We start from the raw sequence: 19,950 nt of genomic DNA, 5'->3' as shown, positions 1-19,950 counted from the left end.
TCCCATCAGTCCCATTCCCCCTTGATGTGCTGCCTTCTATTATCTCTCATATGTTCATGAACTCCGATCTGATTCTCCTGCTACTCACCCAGTCGATGGGTTGTTACTTACAATAGCCAATTAACCCACCAATCAGCACGTCTTTGGAGTGTAGGAGGAACCTGAGGCACCCACAATCACAGGAGAATAAATAAAATCTGCATAGGCTTCTCCAGCTATCAGGATAACACTTGGTCACTGGAACTATGAAGCAGCATCAGTAACTGCTGCACTGAGGTCCACATATTGCTCTCTCTACTCTGCCCCACTTGATGCCTCTTGGTGTAGAGTCTCAGCCTGTTCAGATCCTTACATGAAGAGAGATTCTGAGCAGTAAAGTGGTGAGTCCAGGAGGCAGATGAAGTCTAGGCTGATAAAGCCCTTTGTGCTAATATCAAAGATGCATAACACAGATAAGACGCGTGAGATAATTGTGCCTTGGAACCTTTGAAAGTAGTTTATTCATGAAAAGAATTATAAATGATTTCAATTACTTTACTCATAAGTTTCCTGGCTTGAATATTCATTCATTCAGGTGCCTTGCTGTTCAGTGTAGGCGATCATGTCTCTCCATCCATCACGGTCCCTGACCCTCCGAATTGTAGTTGTTGCCTCCCCTGTTTCTAACCATGATGTTATTCCGTCTATCATTTTCATTCCTCTGCTTCTTTTTCCTTCCAGCTTTCCAGTTGTAACTAAATGTTCTAATGTCTCTCTTTGTTTGATGTGCCCACAGAATTTTGATTGCTGTTTTCTGATTTTTTTTAAAGTAATGTACGTTTTGTTTTTGTTCTCTGTAGAACTTCTTCATTGGTTATCCTGTCCGTGTATGATACGCATGGCATTCTTCTGAGGAACCACATCTCTGCTGCATTGATTCTTTTTTCCATTGCATTTGTGATGGCCCATGACTCGCAGCCATACATCAACATAGGAAAAACGTAGCCGCTGAGAGTTCTAAGGGGATGTCGATTGCTATTTTCTTGTTTGTTGGGATGTTTCTCATTTCTGTATATGCTGCTCTTGCCATTGCTATTCTTGCTTTTATGTCTGTTTTGCATTTGCCATCAGATGTTACCCATGATCTAAGGTACTTGAAGTTGCGAACTTGTTTCAGGATTTCATTTCCCAATACAATCCTACAGATTGGGATATCAGGTTTCTTTGTTATTATCATTACTTCAGTTTTCTTTTTGTTTAAGGTTAGGCCAAGTCTTTCACTCTCTGTGTTGATGGTGGATACTAGTTTCTGTAAACTTACTTCACTGTTTGCACTCAGTACTGTATCATCCGCATAGCGGAGGTTGTTGATATTGTATCCTCCTATAATTTTTCCAGGTAGGTCTTGTATGGTTCTCATGATGTTTTCACTGTACAGGGAGAACAGGTCTGGTGATAGAACACAACCCTGTCTGACTCCTCGCTTTATTGGCTGATATTCACCAATCTCGTTGTCTATCCGTATGGCTGCACTTTGTTGCCAGTGGAGATTCCTGATTATTCTTAGATCTTTTCCGTCGATATTAATATCTTTAAGCATTTTCACGATGACTTGTTGTTTCACTGTGTCAAAGGCTTTTGTGTAGTCAATGAAACAGAAGTATAGGTCTTGTTGTACTTCTATTGACCTCTCGATAATATTCCTGAGAATATAAGTGGCGTTTGATGTTCCCTTGCCTTCCACAAAGCTGCACTGTTCTTCACTGATCTCTAGTTTAATTTTGTTTCTTATTCTGAGCATGATGATTCTAAGTAGAATTTTTGTGAGGTGGCTCATTGAACTAATTGTTCTGTGTTGTCCACACTCTGTTGCACCTGGTTTCTTTGACAGTGCAATGAATACTGTCTTTAAAAAATCTTCTGGTACTTTGCCACTGTTGTATATTCTATTCAATAAGATTGTTAATTTCTCTACACCAAAATCTTCTAGCGCTTCATACGGTTCAACTGGAATGCATTTTCTTCATAGCATGTTTCACTTCTTCTTTCAGTATTGCCAGGCCCTTGTTGTGTTGCCAATATCAGAGTTGTCCTCTCGGTCTTTGTCGTTGTATAGGTCTTTGATGTATTCTGACCATCTTTGCATTATTTTGAATATAGAGAACGTAAAACAGTAGAGCACAGGAACAGAGCCTTTAGCCCATAACGTTGTGCCAAACCAATTATATTAGTAATTAATAATCTAAAGGATAACTAAACTAATCTCTTCTGCCTACACAATGTCCATATCCTTCCATTTTCCTCACAATATCTCTTAAAAGTCTCTAATGTTTCTGCCTCTACCACCACCCCAGGCAGCACTTTCCAGGAACCCACCATTCTCTGTGTAAAAAAAAATTGCCCCTCATATCTCCAGTGGAATTACCCTCCCTCACCTTAAATGCATGCCCTCGGGACAAAGACACTGCTTGTGTACTCTGTCTAGGCCTCTCGTAATGTTATAGATCTCTATCAGTTCTCCCCTCTCTCTCTGCTCTAGAAAACACACACCAAGTTTGTCCATCCTCTTGTTATAGCACATGCCCTCTAATCCAGGCAACATCCTGCTAAACCTCCTCTGCACCCTCTCCAAAGTCTCAACATCCTTCCTATAATGGAGCGACCAGAACTGCATGCAGTTCTCCAGAGGCGGACTAATTCGAGTGTTATAAAGTTGCAACATAACTTTCTGACTTTTGCAATCAGTGCCTAGACTAATAAAGGCAAACATGCCAAATGCTTTCTTAACCACCCTATCAACCTGTATCACCACTTTCAGAGACCTCTGCTCATAGTCATAGTCATAGTTATACTTTATTGATCCCGAGGGAAATTGGGTTTCGTTACAGTTGCACCAGCCAAGAATAGAGTATAAATATAGCAATACAAAACCATAAATAATTAAATAATAATATGTAAATTATGCCAGGAAATAAGTCCAGGACCAGCCTATTGGCTCAGGGTGTCTGACCCTCCAAGGGTCATCAATTTTGTGAAGAATCTTGCCCTTAACAGTGCACTGTCTCTTTGCATTTGACCTACCAAAGTGCAACACTTCACCTTTAGCCTGGTTAAACTCCATCTACCATTTCTCAGCTCATATCTTCAAATGATCTAGATTGTGCTGTCTTCTTTGCAAGTCTTCTACTCTTTCCGTAACACTGCCAACCTTCGTATCATCTGCAAACTTACTAACCGTTCCATCTACATTTTCATCCAGGCCACTTATATACAACACAAACAGCAGAGGTCCCAGTACAGATCCCTTCAAAACACCACTAACCACAGACCTCCAACTAGAATAAGTTCCTTCAACTACCACCCCCTGTCTTCTCTGGGCAAGCCAGTTCAGAATCCAAACAGCCAATTCATCATTGATCCTATGCCCTCACTAATTTTTATAGATGCACCGTAGAAAGCATTCTTGTAGGGTGCATCACAGCCTGGTATGGAAGTTGTCCTGTCCAAGACTGAAAGAAGCTACAGAAGTTCGTGAACATGGCGCAACACATCACACAAATCAATCTTCAGTCCTTGGACTCACTTTACACTGCATGCTGTCGGAGCAGTGCTGCCAGGATAATCAAGGACACGACCCACCCAGTCAACACACTTTTCATCCCTCTTCCCTCCGAGAGAAGGTTCAGGAGCTTGAAGGCTTGTACGGCCAGATTTGGGAACAGCTTCTTTCCAACTGTGATAAGACTGCTGAATGGATCCTGACCCGGATCTGGGCCGTAGCCTCCAAATATCCAGACCTGCCTCTCAGTTTTGTTGCACTACCTTACTTCCCATTTTTCTATTTTCTATTTATGATTTATAATTTAAATTTTTAGTATTTATTAATTTTAACTATTTTTAATATCTTTAATATTTAATATTTGTAATCCAGGGAGTGTGAAGTGCAGAATCAAATATCGCTGTGATGATTGTTTGTTGTAGTACCAATTGTTTGGCGACAATAAAGTATAAAGTATTATGGAAGTTGAAGTCCCACATGACACCAACCCTATTGTTTTTACATCTTTCCTTAATTTGCCTGCATATCTGTTCCTCAATGCCACCCTGCCCATTGGGGGAATAATAAGTCTGAATTGTTTTAACAAATTATTTGATTAATAATCATTCTAAATTTAATATTTAACTCCCATATTTAAAAGATCCCTACTTTGTTTGATCCCAGGACTGAGGATCAGCCATGCTTGATATCATTACTTTCATTTGTTTCCTTTCATAAACGTTCCTTTACATAAGACAGGTTTTGTTTTCTTTTCAGGACATTTCCAAGTCCTCCAACTTATGCTGGATGCATGTTTTAGCGAAACCATTGAAATCTGATTATTAACACTTTAACAACCAACTCCCCTTGGGTACCCAGCATGCAACAGTGAGACAACAGGCCAATAGTTAAATGAGTACCTTTGGTTTATCATCAGAGATCATGTAGAGTTCCTGCTCACTCATCCAAACTTCAGCTTCTGTAGCATCAAGATAATATTGCTGGGCTTCATTTGTACCTTCCAGTCGCTTTTGCCTTTTCTCTGCTTCTTCCTGTAGCTTATCCCACAATCCTTTTAACTCTTCCAATTGCTCTTCAATAGTACCTGCATCAGGTCTTTGATCTGCAATCATCTTTTCTCCCCTTTCTAACACATCATCTATACGTGGCTGATGCCCTTGAATTTCCTTCTGCAAAGTCTGTGGAAACAAAAGAGAAGTCATAGTTGCAACATAGTGGAGGTAACCAAGTGGACTTCCGAAGTCCAAATAATTATAAACTTTAATTTGCTATTAATTATTCTCCCAGAAGAAGAAAAGACAAACAAAATCAGATGGATTGTGTTTTGAAGAATTTGCTGAAGTGAAACAGTAATGTTAATTGTTCGCAATGCAAATTGTCTTCAAGTGCAGACTCAAAATTTTCTGTAGACCTCCCACACTCCCTCACAGCTGATTACACTGGACAACAAAATTTTGCTTCCTGAATACTTTTGGGTGTAATTTATAGACTTTGGGCTGCTGACCATGAAAATGAACATAAAATTTCCCAATCACACACCATTTTTTGAAATTGCCTATATTTTAGGTTAGATTAGATTAGATTCAACTTTATTGTCATTGTGCCGAGTTCAGATACAAAGCCAATGAAATGCATTTAGCATCTGACCAGAAATGCAAAGAATAGTGTTATTTACAAAATAACTGCGAATAAAAAAGTGCTACAGCACACAAATATAAAAGTACTGAGACAGTACAATATGGGTGCAATACTGCTTAGCGCTGTGATGTGAGATTCAGCAGGGTCACAGCCTCAGGGAAGGAGCTCTTCCTGTGCTTGCTGGTGCGGGAGTGGAGGCTCCTGTAGCGCCTACCGGATGGGAGGAGAGTAAAAAGTCCATGGTTAGGGTGAGATGCATTCCCGATAATGCTTTTCACCCTGCCCAGGCAGCGTTTATGGTAGATGTTCTCAATGGTGGGCAATTGGGTGCCGATAATCCGCTGGGCAGTTTTCACCACATGCTGAAGTGCTTTGCGGTCCGATACGGGACAATTGCCATACCACACTGAGATGCAGTTGGTGAGTATGCTCTCAATGGTACAGTGGTAAAAGTCCGTCAGTATCCTGGGACAGAGGTGAGCTTTCTTCAGGCTCTGCAGGAAATAAAGGTGCTGATGCGCCTTTTTGATCAGAATGGAGGAGTTCAGGGACCAGGTGAGATTCTCGGAAATGTGGACACCAAGGAATCTGAAGCTTGATACATGCTCCACTACAGTTCCGTTGATGTAGATGGGGACGTGAGTGTGACTCCTGGCATGCCTGAATTCCACAACAATCTCCTTGGTCTTCTGGGTGTTAAGGGCCAGATTGTTGTCGGCACACCACGCAGCCAGGTGCTGGACCTCGTCCCTGTAGGCCGTCTCATCATCCCCTCTGATCAGACCAGCCAATTCCAATTCATAATTCAATTCAGAATATCTGATGTCAAGATTAAGGAAGGCATTTTCTGGTCCACAAATCAAACAGGTCATCACTGACATGTGGTATGAAGAACTTTTAGTGGGTCCGAACAAAATCATATAGAAGATATTCAAGAATGTTGTCAAAAATTTTCTTGGCAACTACAGAGCACCAAACTATGTGCAGTAGATTGACAACATGCTTCAAGCATACAAAACCATGAAGTGCAACATGTCACTAAAGATTCATTTTCTGCATTCCCATTTAGACTTCTTCCCTGCAGATCTTGACGAGCATGGTGAAAGGCTTCACCAGGACATTGTAGCCATGGAGAAATGCAGGGCAACTGGAATCCATCAATGCTGGCTGATTATTGTTGGGACACTTAAGCAAGAAGCCTCAGACACTGACTACAGATGAAAAATACCGAAAAAACATTTTTAGCTTAGTTGAAGTATGGCAAAGCATCAGCACCATTATGCAATTAAACTCATTATATTCAATAAAAGTTAATTTCTTGTTTCTCCAAATTCCAATGTGATACAAGTAGTCTGAAATTATACTTGTGTTAGCTTCATGTGGTCTATAATCAACAAAAAATTCTGAGTAAGCAACACTTTTGAAGAAATTTGTTGTCCAGTGTTATCATTGCCTTCCAGTGCTGCACTCCTCATGGAAGATGGTGATGAAGTGCAGACTTCTGAACTCCACCACCATGCCATCTAGTAGTTGGTTCATTCACTTGAATGGGGAGCAACAACTGTGACAGTGTGCGATGTATAAGATGATTTAAATATCTTTGACTTAAATGAGTTAATTGCAAAGATTTTGATTGTCCTTGTACCCACCAAGCCCACAGTTGAGCAAACCACTTTGTGTCATTTCCCCACCTTTCCCTGGTCTATATTGGTTCAATATATCATTCCTGCTCTTAAATTTTGAGCATCTGTTTAATAATCTAGTGGTTCATATATTTTACCAACCAGCTTTTTAACATGTGTCTCTTTCTAGGATTTATATACATATAGTCACCCAGCTCCCTCCAATCCCAAACAACCTCTAGATACAGTATGTGTCCCTTATTCTTTTTGCCAAAGTGAACTCCTTCATCCTTCTCTGACAATTTCTTCTGAATCTCATCTCCCCATTCTGCCAGGATACGGCAGTCTATTATTTTCCTCAACACAGTATGCTCAGCTGACAAGCCATGCGTCATTCTCAAGTTTGGAAATTCTGACCTGCCGTTCCCTCTCTAAATTATTTATAAAAAATAAAGTAGCTGCACCAACACTGGTCCTTGGAAACACTACTGTCTACATCTTCTGGTCTGGTAATATAATATTACCCTGACCCTCCACTTTCTGCCTTTAAGCTTATCCACGTTGCTGTTGACCGTTTCATTTTTGTATTCCTTCTTAAAATCTATGTATTCATCTGTGTTAGCCTTGTCAACATTTGATCTTACCTCACAGAGTAATTCAAGCCGGTGTTTTGATTATTTTTAACTTTTTAAATTATCAGGTTTTTCAATATTTTTTTAATGTCATTGGTAATCAAAAATATCCAACTTCTTCAAAGCCCACAAATGTGGGGGTGTGCCATGTACAACTGCAAGAATCCTGTGGGTGGTGTGCTGGGCGTTGCCAACCACCTCGGATCTGGCTTACCTGAAGATTGTGAGATGTTTTGTGAAAATTTCAGTGGAATTAATCAACAGGAATGAGTGTTATGGTATGATCATAAAGGAAAAGACTTTCTATCACTTAATTCTCTGCCTCAATTCCCCTACAACAATTATAACTATCAAGGAATTATGATGAAAACCATACTGTTTCAAAGTCCTTTACATGATGATTTAACAGCAGTAGTGGGATATCAGACTCTATATTGAGGTAATTTGTGATATGTAACAACTCACACACAATGATGAAATAAAACAGGGTAGACCTTAGCTCTAGCCAGTCCAGTGCCTAAACTTCTAGTCAAACATAAGTTAATCAAAATTATCATTTTAAAAGCAACAGACAAATAAAGGTTATTCTTTGAGTTCAATATTCCATGTACAAAACTTCATTGAAATGCTTGATGGAAGCTTTCAATTAACATGACCTACCTTATTCTTTTTCATTAGGAGCTGCACTGCCTGCAAATTCTGGCCATGGTCTGTGCTCGTTGCTAAGGGCATCCGTTCTTTCACCCAAAGCTAAGAGAGAACATGTGAAGGTATAAATATTCAAAAATTACTTTAATTAATATCTGTGCAATTCATGACTTTAGTTAATCTGTGAAAAAAATTACTGTAACTTCTTACAGATTCATCTTCCAGATCCCGATAAAACTGAAAGCTCTTCTTTGATGAGAGAAGACTTTGACGCCGTTCCTGCAGTGGGCTCATCAGCTGTAAGAATCTCTTCTCTATTTTCTTTTCCTTCCCATCAGTCTCCAATTGTCTTTCTTGAGAGAGAATTGTGGCCTGACTTAGAAGATCCTCCACCTCTTTCTGTCGCACTTCCACTTGATTTTCTGTCATCTGTTCACAACCAAAACAATCCATTTAACTGACAAAAAGGGAAATAAGACCAGGACTGCTGGCCAATGGTTAGATATCATCTCACATGTCTGCTTGATGACAAATCAGGTTTTATCACATCCCATATTCTGATGTTTTTATGTGAAAGTCATCATCTGTTCCATAATTTGATATGAAATTTTAAAAACTGGCAAAAAGACAAGAGCAACAGATAGAGCTGAAGGACTTTCAGAGAAGACGATTTGAGAGCCACAAAATTACTTTGAAAATAATGTTTCTGAATCATTCTTAAATATAATAATAGACATGTTACATAATTGAAAAATTAGCGTGATCACCAACAAAAGGCGAAGTAGTGTTTAATTCAGCAGTTCATGACTATCAATTCCTGAGATACTTCTCTAAATACAGGTGAGCAAAATCAAGAGAGAATATTTTTATGTTATAGTAAATTGTTCTTATTTGAGTAAGACACTATCTAATATCCAAGTGTTATGAAACAACGCAGCGGATCATAGACATACATCAACTCAATATGCACTCAGCAAATTCATACTGCTGGAGTTCCCATAATGAGTGCCATAGCAAATAAGGACTCTGATTATGTACCAATGAATCTCAATTATAAATAATATTAAGTAAACATAAACACCTGAGAGGGGCTTGAAAAATAATTATTCTACTTAAGTATAACTCCATTGCGTAACTACGATCATCTTCACAGTATTTTTGATTGTGTGCACAATTTGTCCACTAGTGGGTGCTGTTTGAAGTAGCAAGTGAGAGAGAGTCATCATTGTGAAGCAGCACCCATTTGAAAAGACAAGTCTTGTCAGGAGTGAGTTTTATTTGCACCAATAAAAAGAGGGGACGTGTATGTGGTGTGGCTCTACAGGCTTCGGTAAAAACAGTCGGAGGTTCTATATTAGTTTCTAATAAGTTGTCTTTCTTTGTCTATCAGTATTTAGCTAGTGGGCAGAGAGTGGGTACAGAGTTAGTGATATGTTCATTGTGTGAGTTATGGGAAGACTATCTCCCTGATATCAACATCTGCACTAAATGCATCGAGCTACAGCTTCTTAGAGACCATATTAAGAAACTGGAGCTGCAATCTGAGACCTTTGGCTCATATGGGAGAATGAGGAGATGATTGATAGGAGCTACAGGGAGGTAGTTACTCATAAGTTGCAGAATTGTCATTAATTTCAAATGTTTCTACAAAACATCCAGTGGAACCTAGTTGAACTAGCCAGTTAAACTAGTTTACATACGAACAAGAAATGCATGTCAGGAGCCATCCGTGTAGAGAGAGAAATAGTAAATAGAGTCATAACCTGTAACTTTTTCAGCAGGATATTGACACTGGTCAAGTCCTTTCCAAAGTCTTCAGAATGTAGCTGTGACTCCAGGTCATCCATCCACTTGTTCAGGTCTTCACAGCCCTGTGAGAAAAGCTCTGATCGGTTTGCTTGGAACAGCCGGTCAGCCTTGTCTTTAGTGGTGGAATCCAGGATTTCCCACTGATCATGCAGTTCCTTCAGTTTCTCCGAGACAACTGGTTTAAAACCTGGCTTCTCATCCATCAGCTGCTTTCCTTCCTGATAATGGTACAGCACAAAAAAAAATGTGTTATGATAAATACAAGCAATCCTGCAGATATTGTAAATCCAGAGCATCACACACAAAATTCTGGAGGAATTCAGCAGATCCCAGCCTGAAATGTTGACTCTTTATTCTACTCCACAGACGCTGCCTGACCCCTGCTGAGTTCCTTCAGCATTTTGAGTGTGTTACTCTATATGTCTAATGAAAAGTGCTTTGAATTCACTTCTAAGGCAACCTGCCTCCTATTAGATTAATAGTCAAATATAATTCAGGGGCAGTCAAATTCTTCCTTGTTGTGTGGGCATTTCAGAAGCAATTCCTTAACATTCAACATAGCCCTGGACTGGGATAAGAGCTGACAGTATAGGTAATATAGGGTTCTGGATATTTTTGTTCCATTATGACAGGGAAAAGATGGTAGGATGAAGGAATCATGGTTGACAAGAGATGTGGAACATCTAGTCAAGCAGAAGAAGGAAGTATACTTAAGGTTTAAGAAGCAAAGAGCTCTCAGGGCTCCTGAGAGTTATAAGGTAGCCAGGTTGGAGATTTATAAGGGACAGGAGAATATATAAAAGAAGAAATATACCTGGACTCAGACAAGTTATGAGAGGTCCCTAATGAATACATTGCAGCAGTGAGAGGGATGTTGATGAATGTGAAGTCAGCGTAGAACAGGCTAATATACTGAAACATGTTGAGGTTAAGAAAGAGGATGTGTTGGAAATTTAGAAAAATATTACAATAGGTAAGTCCCCAGAGATGGATGAGATGTACCCCAGGTTACTACAGAAGCAAGGGAAAAGATTGCTGTCCCATTGGCAAGGTCTTTGCATCTTCACTGACTGCAAGAGAAGTACCAGAAGATTGGAAGTTGGCAACTGTTATTCTGTTGTTCAAGGTAATTGGATAATCCTAGGTATTAAAGACCAGTGAGTCTTACATCAATGATGGGCAAACCATTGGAGAGGATTCTCAGAGACAAGACTTACAAGTATTTGGTGAAGCATAATCTGATTCAGCATGGCTGTTTCATGCCTCATGAGCTTGATTGATCCTTCTTGAGGAAGTGAAAAAACAAATTGAAGAAGGAAGAGCGGTGGATATGATGTATATGGATTTTAGTAAGGCTTTCTACAAGGTTCTCCATGGTAGACTCATTCAGAAAGACGGGGGCATGGGATCCAGGGATACTAGGCTGCATAGATTCAGAATTGGCAAGCCCACAGAAGGCAGAGGGTGGTAACAGTCGGAGCGTATTCTGGCTGGAGGTCAGTGACTAGTGGTGGTCCGTGGTGAGCTGTTCTGCGACCCTGCTCTTTTGATATTCATAAATGACTTGAATGAGGAAGAGGAGGGATGGGTTAGTATGTTTGTAGGTGACACAAAGGTTGACAGTGTTGTGGATAGTGTAAAACCTATGTTAGGGGAAGAGGTTTGTTTGATCTTGGAGTAGGTTAAAATGTTGGCACAACTTTGTGGGTTGAAAGGACAGTACTGTGCTGTACTGTTCTATGTTCTATTTTAAATGGGGAAAGAAGTACATTATTAGCACTGCTAGAATATTACTTATAATTACTGAAAGTGTAATTCATAATAGCAAAAGTTGAATGCAGGTGTGATTAAAGCCAACAACATAAACTTCTATTAATTTGATCAGGCTGACTTGGGACTGTGAAAACAATCCCAAACCCAAATAAAAACAATTCCTAAATATCCTACACTAATCGTAAAATATTTACATGCTGCACTAATTAGAGTTTTTAAATTGTTTTTCATGTAAATATAGGATTAAGGGGATTAAATCCTCTATTTGTCTTTAGTATATATTACTTGTTTAGATCATCTTCATTTCCAACTGAAATTGCTGTCTTTTTTTCCCTAAAAATGAGCAAAAGAAGGCAAATTTATTTAAGTAAATGTGTAAATATATATATATCATAAGAATTGCTGGGATTTTACTTACAATTATCAATAAGATAATTAATTAAAATGAAAATTGATGTTAAGTTGTGGATGATGTCAGAAATGAAAGATGAAATGTCACTACAGCTACTTGACATATTTTATATCCAAATTACGTAAGGTACAGTAAGTCACTAAAAACAATTTACATTCCATTTAAAATGCAAATGGATTAGCACACTGGAGAATGTTTTCCACATGATTTTAAAGAATTTCATTATTATTTTGACTATGGAAATATTTACTCTGTGGATAATGGATAATAAACTATTGACAGATTCCATTAAATTTATAAAACACAGGTTCTCAAAATCAATTTACAGCAAAAATAAGTTCTGTTTTATGTTGTACTTTTGTTCATGTAGTATAAACTTTATAGCCACTTGAAAAGCCATTTATTAAGTAATTTTGGTAGTGACCTACACAAGAGTAAATGACTAAATATTATTGTAAAAGGTAAAGATATTGAGAAATGCCTTAAAGGTGGAGACAAAAGACGGCAGTTCAGCAGGAAACTCCAAAAAGTAAGGCCACAAGTGTTGAAAGTACATCTACCAAGGGCAAACATGGGCTAAAGATGAGAGTTGGAGGAACGCAGGTATCTCAAAATGTTATAGAACTAGAAGAACAATGAGAAAGACGAGGGGTGGGAAACATTGGAGCAAGTTTTAAAATTGAACTGTTATTTAACACAAAATTAATTTTGACTATCTATCTACCAATATACCAAGGAAAAGAAATTTTCTAGAACATCTCATCAAGATAGAAAGAGTTTCAGCAAAACCTAGGCAAAAAATGTTATTTAACAACCTTATCTGATTTGTCAGTATCATTTTTCCTAGATTATTGTTTATGAACAAACTAGAATATCTTGTCCATATATTATTATGTCTAAATACAATGGTGTTTAAATGTCCTCTGTTAGGTCCTACTAAGTAGGGATTTATTCCCAGGAAAATACATGACACAAGAACCAACATTGACAATATTTAAACAAGACATTTAAGTACATGGTAACTCATTAACAACATGAGAAGAAGGAAATGGAGAACAGGAAAGTTTCTCTATTAGGCACATTGTCACAAGTCTTTAGTCTTTACATCCCTCAGCCTTGCTTCACCTTGTCAATTTTGTCCAGCCATTCCTTGTTTGATGCCAGCTCAGCCATAAATGCTTGGTGTTTCTGCCATTTTGTGTGAAGATTGCGAGCTTCGTCATAAGTAGTATCCTGGGCTGTTAACATCTTCTCATTGATCCAAAAAGTAAGCTGGAAGGGAAAAACAGGTAACAAACAATTTCCATATTAATTATAGCTTGAAAGATCACAGCACAATAAGAGGCTGGATGCTGAATTTTGTCTCATTCGTTCATTTGTTATGTGTCGTGTCAGTATGACATGGGCGATCATGGTCTTTCCAACCACTACAGAAGTGGTTTGCCTTCTTCTGGGCAGCGCCCTTACAAGACGAGTGACATTATCAATACTCTTCAGAGATTGCCTGGCATCTGTGGTCACATAACCAGGACTTGTGATAAGCACCAGCCGCTCATACAACCATCCACCACCTGCTCCCATGGCTTCGTGTGACCCTGATCAGGGGGAATAAGCAGGTACCACACCTTGCCCAAGGATGACCTGCAGGCTATTGGGGGGAAGGAACACCTTACACCTCCTTTAGTAGAAATGCATCTCCACCCTACCACCCAATTTGTCAAATTAGTATGTCAATTGCTTAAACTTTTTTTCAAAGAATATATTCTAGTTTGACTCATGCAGAGATGATCACACTGCCTACTCTAGACATCAGATTTAATTTAATTGCTTAATTAAACTGTATTAATTGGATTCAAGGGCGAAAAGGACTGTGATTTTCTTCTTCCTACCTCACAGCATGAACCATTGGCAAGAATATTGAATGGTTTCATGTCCATCAATGGAGTAGGGTGTTGAATGCATGTTTGCTAAATGACATGGCTTCAGAAAGATAAGCAGATAGAGATGATTGAACAGTCTATGACAACATTAGTACAAATATAATGATCATTGCTGAATGATGTTCTAATCAGCTGGGTTGCATTTTACACACGGTTTAGGAAGAACCAGAAAACTTTGATGAGATGACAAACATGTATGAACATGAAACATTACCTATTTCACTCCACAAATGTTGGCAGACCTTCCAAATATTTCCAGTAATTGTTTCTAGATCATGAGGACACTCAGTCCTCATTTATTGTCATTTAGAAATGCATGCATTAAAAAATGATACAACGTTCCTCCAGAATGATATCACAAGAAAACACAGCACAAACCAAGACTAAAGCTGACAAAACCACATAATTATAACATATCGTTACAGCAGTGCAAAGCAATACCATAATTTGATAAAGAGCAGACCATGGGCACGGTAAATAAAAGTCTCAAAAACCCGATAGACTCATCATCCCATGCAGGCGGCAGAAAGGAGAAACTCTCCCTGCCATGAACCTCCAAGTGCCGCCAACTCGCCGATGCAGCACCATTGGAAGCACCCGACCGCAGCAGACTCTGAGTCTGTCTGAAAACCTTGAGCCTCCGACCAGCCCCTCTGACACAGCCTCTCCGAGCAACATCCTCTGCCGAGTGCTTCGACCCCGACCTGACCGCCGAGCAACAAGCAAAGCCGAGGACTCGAGGCCTTCTCCTCCAGAGATTCTGGACCACACAGTAGCAGCAGCAGCGAAGCAGGCATTTCAGAAGTTTCACCAGATGTTCCTCCATGCTCTCACGTCCGTCTCCATCAAATCAGGATTGTGCATGGCACCCTACTTGACAAATAACAGACGTCACCACTGGAGTGGCCACTGTGAGCTGCATCGCGCCACCATCTTCTCCTGACTATTTTATTTTTGATTTCAAAGAGCTTTATTCTTGGTTCAGTGGCATTAGATTCACAGGGCTGTAAATCTGTGTGGCATAGTAACAAGGCCCTTTGACCCACTGAATCTATGCAGATCATCATGTCTATCTATAGTAATTCCACGAGCCTATAATAATTTGGTATGTCTTAATGCCTTTGTCTTTCAATACCTGTCCAGATGCCTCTTAAACATTGTAATTGTTGCAGCCTCCATCACCTCCATTCCAGATGTAGATGACTCTGTGTAAAAAATTTACTCCATAGATTTCTATTAAATCTTCTCCCTCCCACCTTCCAGCCAAGTCCCCTGGTTTAGATATCACTAGCTTGGGAAATAAAGACCCTAGTTATCTACCCATTCTATGGCTCTCATAATCTTATATACTTCTGTTATTTCACTGCCCAGCCTCCTTGCTCCTGGGAAAATGGACCCAGCCTGCCAACCAAGGCCCCATCATTATGAATCATTTCCGTAATCACATGCTTGCTGTAGTACGGCAACCAGAACTGCACACAATGCTCCAAGTATGGCCTATCAAAAATTTTGTACTACTGTAAAATAATACCCCAACTCTTATACTCTGTGCCTCAGTTGATGAAGGCAAGCATACCATATACGAGGAAATCTGCAGATGCTGGAAATTCAAGCAACACACACAAAAAATGCTGGTGAATGCAGCAGGCCAGGCAGCATCTATAGGAAGAGGTACAGTCAACTATACCTCTTCCTAAGCATACCATATGCTTTCTTCGCTATCCTACTGCAATGTTCAGGCAGCTATGCATGTACTCCAAGGTTTCTCTGTTCACCAACATTCTCCAGAGAATGCAACATTTACTGCATATGTTCTGCCCTGATTTAACATCTCAAAATGCATCATTTCACCCTTGTCTGAGTTAAATTCCATCCACCATTCCTTGTTCACTTTCTTAGTTGATTAACACCTAGTTGTAACTTCAAACAACTTGCTTTACTGCTCAACAATTCTGGTGTCATCTGCAAACTAACTAATCAGGCTACTTACATTCTCATCCAAATCATTATTATACAGTTGATTCCAGTTAATTGGGCCTTTGGTTAATTGGAGCAGCATTGATTTGGGACAACTCTTTAAGAACAAAAACTAATCAAGAAAATATTTGGGATTCCCCTTGCATATTTGGGACACTATGCCACTTAATTGTGACAGGAAAATGTTGACAAGCAGTTTCTAACTAGCATAAGACATCTCAGAACTATTTTGCTCACTGTGGTTTCAAGCATTCAGGCTTGGAGATGCCAGAAACAGCCTGTAATGAAAATGAAACAATTTTACTACTTCAACAAGTTAGACACTGTGAAGAACTTGAAGGTATTGACAATCATCTTGAATGTTACAATTCCGGAATGTTACATCTTGAATGAAATTGTGGAATTTTAATAGAAATAAAGATTTGGAGGGTACAACCATTGACATTATTATATCAAAACATCAAGGCAAGAAATATGAAGATGAAGAAAGAGATGAAGATGACACATCTAAACTTGTTCTCCTGACAACACAAAGTCAGGAAATTTACTGTTGGATTATGACATTACTTCATGCAGCAAGACAATGAGTAGGGTCTATTCTTTGCACTAGGGGACTGTGCTGATTTTGTTATAGTCAATCAAAAGAACACAGCAGCGTACACAGGATGAATTCCTCTATCGATAACGAATAGGAACTGATACACAGATTTATACTACTGTAGTAGATTGGTAGTGTTCTAATTTGTCTTTATTTTATTTAAATACGTAATTTGTTACTCAATTAAATGCTAGTTTATCTTTTTTTATACCTTTTTAACAATGTCCATGAAACTTTGTCTAATTAGGGCAGCCACTTAATTGGGTCAAAATGTATTGGTTCCAAAGTATTCCAATTAACTGGAATCCACTGTATACACATATAACAAGAACACAGCACCAATCCCTAGAGCATACAAATGGCCTCTACTATGAAAATCAAACCCTTCCCCGCCTCCATCACGTTCTACTTTCTTCCACCAAGCAAATTTTGTACCAAAAAGCTCACTTTGGGAGAGAGTGAGCAGCTTCAAATTCCTGGGTGTCAAGATTTCTGAGGATCTAAACTGGTCCCAACATATTGACGTAGTCATAAAGAAGGCAAGACAGTGGCTATGCTTTATTAGCAGTTTGAAGAGATTTGACATGTCAACAAATACACGCAAAAAATTCTATAGTTGTACCGTGGAGAGCATTCTGACAGGCTGCATCACTGTCTGGTATGGAGCGGCTACTGCACAGGACCAAAAGAAGCTGCAGAAGGTTGTAAATCTAGTCAGCTCCATCTTGGGTATTAGCCTACAAAGTACCGAGAACATCTTTAGGGAGCGGCGTCTCAGAAAGGCAGTGTCCATTATTAAGAACCTCCAGCACCCAGGGCATGCTTTTTTCTCACTATTACCATCAGGAAGGAGGTACAGAAGTCTGAAGGCACACACTCAGTGATACAGGAACAGCTTCTTCCCCTCTGTCATCCGATTCCTAAATGAACATTGAAGCTTTGGACACTACCTCACTTTTTTTTAATACACAGTATTTCTGTTTTTGCATATTTTAAAAAAATCTATTCAATATACGTAATTGATTTACTTATTTATTATTATGTTTTATTTAATTTTTTCTCTCTCTCTACTAGATTATGTATTGCATTGAACTGCTGCTGCTAAGTTAACAAATTTCATGTCACATGCCGGTGATAATAAACCTGATTCTGATTGTGATTCTGATCTGTTCAGGGTTGCATGGTATCATGGCAGTTAGCATATCACTTAACAACGCCAGCGATCAATTCCCACCACTGTCCATAAGGAGTTTATACTTCCCTTCCATGGGTGCTTGGTTCCCTTCCACATTCCAAAGATGTACATAATTAGGATCAGTGAATTGTCGCCATGCTATATCAGTGCTAGAAGCATGGTGTCAGTTGTGGGCTGCCCCCAGCAAAATCCTTGGACTGTGTTGGTCATTGACGCAAAAAAGATGTGTTTCACTGTGTTTCAATGTTTAAATGAACACGTGACAAATAAAGCTAATCTCTTAATGATCTTCTGGAACAGACAATCACATGGGACCTTAGCAACCTTGCAATTAGTCTGTCCTTCTTAATTCTCTTAGCCACCTCTTCAAAAAATTCAAGTTTGTGAGATGTTATTTCCCATGCACAAAGCCATGTTGATTATCCATAATCAGTGCTTGTATTTCCAAATGCAAATAAATCCTGTCACTTCAAATCCCTTTCAATAACTGCCCCACCAGTGACATGAGGTTCAGAGGCCTATAGTTTCATGCTTTATCCCTGCTGTCTTTCTTAAATAAATTTACAACAGTAGCCATCCTCCAGCTTTCCAGTACCTTGCTTGTGTCTAATGAAGTTACAAGAACACAGGAAAATGCCGCCTCTAAACTCTTCTTATCTCACTTTTAAAGGCCCCCCTTATGTGCAAAACAGCCTCTCACAATCAATTATCAAAAGCTCCTGTCTGATGCCAATTTAGGACTTTAAATTTAAGACCAGTCATAACTTTTTTCTATGACTATCTTGAAATTGATAGAATTGCAATCACTGATTCCAAAGTACACTCCATGACCTCACTGTTGCTATTTTGCCTCACTTCTATAGACTCTGTGTCCATCTCCTGGTAAATACAGATGCAAAAAATCCATTTAAGAAATCCCCATCTCTGATGTTCAAGGATGACCAATTTTGTTCCTTGTGATCCTTTTGTTCTTAGTATATCTGTAGAAGCCTTGGGATTCTCTTTCACCTTGTCTTCTACAGCAGCCTCATGCCTTCTTTTAGCCTCCTGATTTCCTTCTTAAGTACTCTTATTCTCCTCAAGTACCTCATTTGTTCCTTCCTGCCTAAACCTGCTATGTCTCCTTCTTCTTCTTAACCAAGGTCTCACTATCTCTTTAAAACCAAGGTTTTCTAAGCTTGTTAGAGTCACAGAGAAGTTCAGCATAGAACCCGGCCCATCTAGTCCATGTCGAAACCATTTAAACTGCCCACTCCCATCAACCTGCACTGGGAGCATTGCCCTCCATACCCCTACCATCTATGTACCCATCCAGACTTCTCTTAAACATTGATATTGAGCTCACATGCACACTTGTGCTGGCAGCTCATTCCACATTCTCATGACCCTCTGGACCCTCTGAGTGAAGAAGTTTCCTTGCCTTTTATTCTGACAGGAACATACATATTTTGTACTCTCAAAATTTCACTTCTGAAGGCCTCCCACTTACCAAGTACACCGTTGCCTGAAAACAACCTGCCCCAATCCATACTCACCAGATCTTTTCAATAGCATCAAAATTGTCCTTTCTCCTATTTAGAATTTCATCCTGAACATCAGACCTACCCTTCTCTATAATTATATTGAAAGTAACAGCATTATGATCACTAGATGTAAGTGTTTCTCTATACAAAGTTCTGCCACCAGCCCTGTCTCATTCCCATAGGAGGTCTAGTATCACACTCTCTCCATCTGGGACTTCTATGCATTGATTAAGGAAACTTTCCTGAACACATTTGACAAGCTCTCCCATCCAGCCATTTTACGGTATGGGAGTCCCAATCAATATGTGGTAAGTTTAAAATCACCTACTATCACAACATTATTTTTTTTTGCTGAAGTCTACAATCTTGAGGAGGAGAAGGTGGTGGCGTGACGGCAGCACGCGCGACCTCTCCACTGAATGATGTCTGTAATCTGTCAAGTAGGGGACCGTGCACAATTCTGATTTGATGGAGATAGATGTGAGAGTGCGGAGGAACATCTGGAGAAACTTTTGAAATGCCCGCTTCACTGCCGCTGCTACTGTGTGGTAACCGGAATCTCCGGAGCAGAAGGCCTGAATCCTCGGCTTTGCTTGTTTCAGCGGCCGGGGCGAGGTCGAAGGCGCTTGGCAGAGGATGGCGCTC

General features: G+C 39.5%; 1 protein-coding gene across 4 annotated transcripts in view; it reads right to left on the bottom strand.

The window, feature by feature from the left end:
* Nucleotides 1-19,950, bottom strand: part of LOC134348431 (spectrin beta chain, non-erythrocytic 1-like) — a 334,104-nt gene that overhangs the window by 83,151 nt on the left and 231,003 nt on the right. For all 4 annotated transcript variants that reach the window (XM_063051822.1, XM_063051803.1, XM_063051832.1 and 1 more), the window contains exons 19-23: nt 13,198-13,344; nt 9,842-10,105; nt 8,289-8,507; nt 8,091-8,180; nt 4,438-4,716 (exon numbers count right to left, since the gene is read on the bottom strand). In XM_063051822.1, the coding sequence (XP_062907892.1) occupies nt 4,438-4,716; nt 8,091-8,180; nt 8,289-8,507; nt 9,842-10,105; nt 13,198-13,344 (999 nt within the window). The remainder of the gene's footprint in view (nt 1-4,437; nt 4,717-8,090; nt 8,181-8,288; nt 8,508-9,841; nt 10,106-13,197; nt 13,345-19,950) is intronic.

The sequence above is a fragment of the Mobula hypostoma genome, chromosome 1 (genome assembly GCF_963921235.1).
Source record: "Mobula hypostoma chromosome 1, sMobHyp1.1, whole genome shotgun sequence".
In the NCBI taxonomy this organism is placed as follows: Eukaryota; Metazoa; Chordata; class Chondrichthyes; order Myliobatiformes; family Myliobatidae; genus Mobula; species Mobula hypostoma.
Note: the sequence above shows the minus strand (reverse complement) of the source record. Positions and strands in the feature narration are given on the sequence as shown.